The 6,519-nt window shown below is 38.1% G+C and overlaps 1 protein-coding gene across 1 annotated transcript; it reads left to right on the top strand.

Moving 5' to 3' along the window:
* The first annotated feature begins 2,617 nt into the window (after nucleotides 1–2,617).
* LOC126802395 (splicing factor SF3a60 homolog) lies at nucleotides 2,618–6,213 on the top strand. The gene is given in 12 exon segments (XM_050530015.1): nucleotides 2,618–2,817; nucleotides 2,910–3,023; nucleotides 3,144–3,189; nucleotides 3,192–3,390; nucleotides 3,490–3,586; nucleotides 3,932–4,096; nucleotides 4,257–4,328; nucleotides 4,718–4,876; nucleotides 4,985–5,062; nucleotides 5,239–5,367; nucleotides 5,508–5,654; nucleotides 5,790–6,213. Coding segments are annotated over 12 exon segments (1,527 nt in total). The 5' UTR covers nucleotides 2,618–2,643; the 3' UTR covers nucleotides 5,937–6,213.
* Nucleotides 6,214–6,519: the final 306 nt, after the last annotated feature.

Here is a 6,519-nt window from a genome sequence, read left to right as displayed (position 1 = left end):
AGCACTATGTCTCATTAAGATCCCGCACTACTCAAAGTGAGTCAATGTGCAACGCATTATCTACCTCTAGAAAGTCAAAGATTCGATACTCAATGACTTTACCGATATTGCGAAAGTGACGAGATCGCACATAAATGCTGTGATGTTCCAGTAAGGTTGGAACTCTCAGAATATGGGAGAATTTCATATGACCTGGTCCTAGCACCGTTGGCACTATCCCTGACAGTGGGAAGGAAGCTGGCGATGGCACCATCGTACACTGTGGTGTTATCGGCGCCTGTGGTATTGCACCACAAAACAAGGGCGGCAAACGCAAAGATGGACTAGTAAGGGTCATAGCTTCGGTCTTGGCTCTTACCTAGATGAGAGGGAGACCATTATTCTCTGAAATCAAAATCAGAAAGAAGTGAAGTGCGTAGGCACAAGTATTCCGCCCATCATCAATAGATATTCTCTAAACATGTGTATCAACTAAGTTTTTGTGGGACGCTACAGACTCCTTTTGTTGATGTTAGAGAAGAATAGAAATCTCACGAATTGATCGTATACAACGCGCACGCGTGTTTAATGGATTGATCTCCCATGATTGATGATGTATTCGCTTATGCTCTTATTCCGTTGTAAAATATCAACGATGAGCAACTTGATCGAAGTGGAAAGAATCAATACAGGCTGAACTAGACTTGTTATGTTGGTCATTGTTCGCAAGTGTAATGAGAAAGATGAAGTCATGTGATATATGCAGAACTTATAGCGCAACGATTGTCTCATTATCCTAGTATTGACTACGATGAGTTATATGCTCTCGTTATGGACATAATTACTTTCCGCTACTTGATCAGTAGTAGTGTCTATGAAAACTGATTTGCAGCATATGATAGTGGTCATAGAATATCTGTAAAGGGATCTTGACGCATATATGAGAGGGCTAGAGGGACTTTAAATGCCTCCAGACCACGGAGAGCTTATGTAATCAGATTGCGACGTTTGAGAGAACATAGTACAATCGATTGCAAGAACTCATACCCATAAGTGTTCATATGAAAGCTAATTCTTGATTCTCTATTCCGTCTAAGTATAGATGTTGAAGAGATTCAATGAGCTATACATTCATACATGTTAGTGTTGTTGGGACACAATTGCTTTCATTATGACGTGATTAACTATGCGCCTATGCATCGTTATTGGACTTACATTGCTTCCTTTGACATGGGTTTAGTTATACACTTAGTGAACTAATACAAATCCTATCCATACCAACACCGCCAGTAGCTCCAGCAACAACAACGTACGCCTTGGTGTAGCAGTCGACACTGGTAGCGTAGAGGATGCGTACGGTTCCGTCTCTGACCAACATCAGTCATTCATTGGTCCATTCCCCCATTCTTTTTGTAAAAGACACATTGAATGTGACAAATCAGAATCTGTCCAGTTTCGTAGGTCAACTTCAACGAGACCTACAAGACAGCTCGCTCGATGAAATATGACAAAATTGGTACCGTTGGAAAGGTCTATGTGTCTACTTTCCAGGGATACCGACCATTTATTCATAGCTATCATATTGAGTGAGTCAACAGAGCACTGTGAACTGCTCCGATCGGATTAGGCTGTGAATTTTATGTCATTGGAAAGTCACGGGTGTCTACTTTCCAGAACATTTTACGGTTCACTGATACCTATTTTGATGAAGAAGTTATGGTCGTTTAAGTGAATGAATGTCATTCTATCCGAGAATCTGATTTTCATTGTAAACTCTTGTTATGAGTTGTTATGCAATCTTGTTTCCTAAGATCTAAGTTTGGCTAAGTATAGCATATATGATCTAAGGATGTGTGGCTAGATTAAGGATTAATCATTAGCTCAAGACTACGTTTGAGAAGCATGTAATGAACGTTGTATACGTTGTTCTTTATACTCCATGATTATGACACTAATCAGGGGGAGTTGTTTCGTAGACTTCAGGGGGAGTCTACCTCTCATGATACTATCAAATGTAGATGGTGCGTTGTGCTCTTTTTCCCTTTGATCAAGCTTTTGTTTTTACCCAAGAGGTTTTTATTTTGCTTGACAAGGTTTTTACCGAGGCAACGATGTGTGCACCATGCAACCTAGGCATGCGACACAATGAAGAGTGTTCCGGGAGAATTACTATTCTACCCTTATGTGTTTCTTAGCCTAATATGTTTCCTGTTAGGAGATAGATTAACATCTCCATAATAGATTAGGACTCCGAATTCTACGGGATTATGGTTTTGTAATGCCTATATAGCCCCCATATCATTCAATAATACACAATTATTTTATCATAAAACAAATAACTATTTTTTAATTTTGTTTTAAGATTGTTGTCTATTTTTAAATTTCTAAAAAATTGAGATCACTTTCTTTTAATTAGATATAAATGGTGACTTTTTTTAATTTATAATGAAAAATTGTACATTTTTTAATTTGCCATTAAAATTATTAATGACGGATAGTTTGGATATTAAAATTTCCCTATAAATTAAAATAAAATAAGTGAAGAGCACGTGAGAGTCACGTGTGTGGGTCTGAGAGCGCCATTGTGTTTATATTGAGAGAGAGAGAGAGAGGCCGAGAAACGAAGCCCTAACTGCAAATCGGGAGGGGAAGAAGAAGAAGAAGATGTCGTCAACGCTACTGGAGGTGACGCGTGGAGCACACGAGGAGGTGGAGCGTCTGGAGCGCCTGATAGTGAAGGAATTTCAGAACGAGCCGACGAGCGGCAAGGAACGCTTGGCTCAGAGCCACCGTGTCCGCCACATGATCGACACCATCTCCTCCACCACACAAAGACTCGTAAGTTTCACTCATCTCTCTCACTCTATTTCTCTGCAATATTTGTGGAAATTTTATTCTACGGTTTTACGAATTTGAATTGATGATTTCAGATTGAGATCTATGAGGATAACGATAATGCCAGGAAGGACGAGATTGCGGCTCTCGGAGGCCAAACTGCCACCGGCACCAATGTCTTCAGTGCATTCTATGATCGATTGAAAGAGGTGCTTACTTTACTCTTTAGTGTAGTGTCTGGCAAAACCAAGTAGAGCAAATAATTGCTATCATATTATTGGATTTGTATAGAATTAACAAAGGCTCTGTATATTGGTTGCTGTGTGCAGATCCGTGAGTACCATAGGAGGCATCCAGCTGCACTAGTTGTTGATGCCATGAGGAACACGAAGCAATGCTCAAGGAGGAGCCTCAAGTCGAGTTCAGCGGTGAGGAATCTTATGGACGATACCTCGATTTACATGAACTCTACAATCAGTATATCAATTCTAAATTTGGAGAGCCCATTGAGTACTCTGCATACCTTGATGTCTTTTCACAACCGCATAAGATTCCTCGCAAGCTCAAGTCCACAAGGTATTCATTTCTCTTCTATGAGAGATATCGATCATTGCTTTGTTTCTTCCTCCGTGGCTTTAGTATGTTGACATGAAACTTGTGTTTGGTTTCCTTCAGGCTGTACAGGGAATACATTGAAAACCTAGTTCAGTATCTGGTATATTTCCTCCACCGGACAGAGCCACTGCAAGATCTTGATAGAATATTTGCAAAGGTTTGTTTACTATCATTCTTTTACATATAAACTTCAGGCATTGATTAGATTTCAAATGGAATCAGGATCTATCTATTTATTGCCTGTTCATATATTTCGGTATATGGCTTATTGTCTAGTGTACGGCTTTGCTAAAACATTGATAGTATGTGGAGCAATATATGACATCAAAACAGAATATTTTATACTATTATATTGAACTTATTGGATGTTGTGACCGTTTAATTTCTGAATTTGACGTCTGGGAGTCTCAAATGGACTGCTGCAAATTGAATGAGACAATATTATGTTACTCATCAGGTTATATCAATTTAGAACACTGAACTTATGGTGTTCCTGTGGCAGGTTGAAACTGAATTTGAAGAACAATGGGCAGATGGTAAGGTAGAAGAATGGGAAAATTCTATTCAAGATCATGAATATGCTCAAGAACAGCAGACTATTATTGATCTTGACTACTATAGCACAGTGGAAGAACTGGTGGAATTGGGTCCTGAAAAGCTGAAGGAGGTAATGGTCATATTAGAAGCTAAAGAACTTAATACATATTGTTAAAAGCTCAGTATTAGTTTTCAATTTCTTTAGTTTGCCTGCCGGGCATTGAATCATCTATTTATCATAAAAACCCTATTTCAGTGTCTCACGCTAATCTCTTCATCTTACGATCTAGGCATTGGCTTCGATGGGTCTGAAGATAGGGGGTACCATACAGCAACGTGCAGAGAGGCTTTTACTTACAAAGGTGATTGTTCTCTGATTTTTTTTTATATCTATGTATTATCTGTCTATCTATGCCTTGGTTTTAATATAAAATAACAGCATTTTGGGCGGCAACTATGTGTTTGGCCTAGATATGCTTGGCCCTGTTTGGTGGTAATGATACTAAATTGACAAGAAATTAGGTTCACTTAATTTTATAAATTAGGTCGTTGAAAACTCGTATTCTGTATGATATTATAGCACTAGATCATCATTCTTAATAATTGTGTGTAGGCCCATTTAGGTGACATACAAGTTGCCAAATAAGGATGCTTTTACCTGAGGCTATTGTTAAAAGTAAAGTTTGCTTTATATCTTAGTCCTGGTATGTTGTAAATTTCTTATGTTCAAGGGAGTTTTGCTTTACTGCAGGACACACCACTGGAAAAGTTGGACAAGAAACATTTTGCGAAAGGGTCGCGTGGTTCAGCACAGAATGGGACTGCTGTTGCATCACAGCAAGTTGAAATGTTTAAAGAAATTGCCTTCTTGGAAGCCAAATTAAAAAAATTAAGGGACTTACTGAGTGAGGTCGGTAAAGTTGCCTAGCTATTTAATCTCTTCTGCTTTCTTGCCTGTAGTTTTGTTTTTCATTTATACGTCGGTGCTTATTTACGAATCATCTGCTGCATTGTGCAGGCTATTGAACGAACGAAAGACAACGTTGTCAAGAAACAGGCTTTGACATATGAAGAAATTGCAGCAGAACGTGAGGATGTAAGTAGATAGGATGTGCATTTATTTCCTCGAAACTCTTAAACGTACAAGCCACCCAGACATTATTCTTATTCTTGTTTTTATATGTTAATAACTGGATTTTCTTTCTCCGTTCAAATTTCTTCCATGTTTGTTGTTGGGTCTGACAAATGCTTGCTTGGGTTGTTTCTGTGCAGGAAGAGACACAGGCTGATACTGAAAGTGATGATGATGAGCAGCAGATTTACAATCCACTAAAATTGCCAATGGGTTGGGATGGGAAGCCCATACCTTATTGGCTGTATAAGCTTCATGGTCTTGGTCAGGTAATTACGCCCTAAATTTCCATCTTTATACCATATTCTGGTGCTTGGGGAGTTTCTAAATTTTAGAGGAAACAAAATTTGACTCTATGCATGCTCATCTATGTAATCAGTTCTTTCACACTAATATGTATGTGTTTCAGGAATTCAAATGTGAGATATGTGGCAATCAGAGTTACTGGGGGCGTAGAGCTTTTGAGCGGCACTTTAAGGAATGGCGCCATCAGCATGGAATGCGTTGCCTTGGCATACCAAACACCAAGAACTTCAATGAGATCACATCAATTGAGGTCCTTTTTTTTCCCCATCTTTCTTCCTTTTAGTTAAAACCTAGGTTCCTTGTTTCTATTGGGTGTTTTGAAAAAGAAATAGAATCTAGTTATGATCAAACATTTTCCAGTAGTATGACAATGTCCACTTCGCAGGAAGCACAAGAATTGTGGAAGAGGATACAAGCACGGCAAGGGGTGAACAAGTGGCGCCCGGAGCTTGAAGAAGAGTATGAAGACAGGGAGGGCAACATTTATAATAAGAAGACGTTTACTGATCTACAGCGACAGGGACTGATATAAGTATACTGCTGTTAGGAAAAGCTGTGGTCAATTGTTGGGAGGAATTTTCATGGTCGATATTAGTTTCTGGTGGTGATTTGGAGGGTCAGGAATCTAGGATTTATGTTTCTTTTCATAGCCAAATGACCGTACACATGTCTTGTAGCAACCAAGTTTAAGTAGATCATTTACTCAAAATTGTACTATGATCAGTTTTTCTTGGTTGACTGTCCATGATCTCATGAAAGACTTGTTCAAATTTTCCAAAATAGAACAAAAAGAAAAAAGAGTTGATATAGGCTGTGTTTGGCACAGTTGTGACTATAAGTAAAGCTGATTTGTATTTATTTATGACAACAAGTTTATGATAAGTTAAGTAGATGACTGTTTGGTAAATTGATTGTTTTTTAATGATATTTAGTGACATAAGTTGTGCAAAGTGTTTGGTAACTTAAGTTGATTTATGCTTTTGGACATCAAATGATTTCAAGTCTTTTTTCTCTTTTCTAAGATTATTTTCTTTTTTAATTCTTTACAAACACAATATAAAATTTTTAATTTCCTCTTTTTTCTATTCCTTTTTTTTATTAGTATTTTGATTTTT

Source organism: Argentina anserina, chromosome 7, assembly GCF_933775445.1.
Source record: "Argentina anserina chromosome 7, drPotAnse1.1, whole genome shotgun sequence".
NCBI classification, from domain to species: domain Eukaryota; kingdom Viridiplantae; phylum Streptophyta; class Magnoliopsida; order Rosales; family Rosaceae; genus Argentina; species Argentina anserina.
This window is presented reverse-complemented; position numbering and strand designations above follow the sequence as displayed.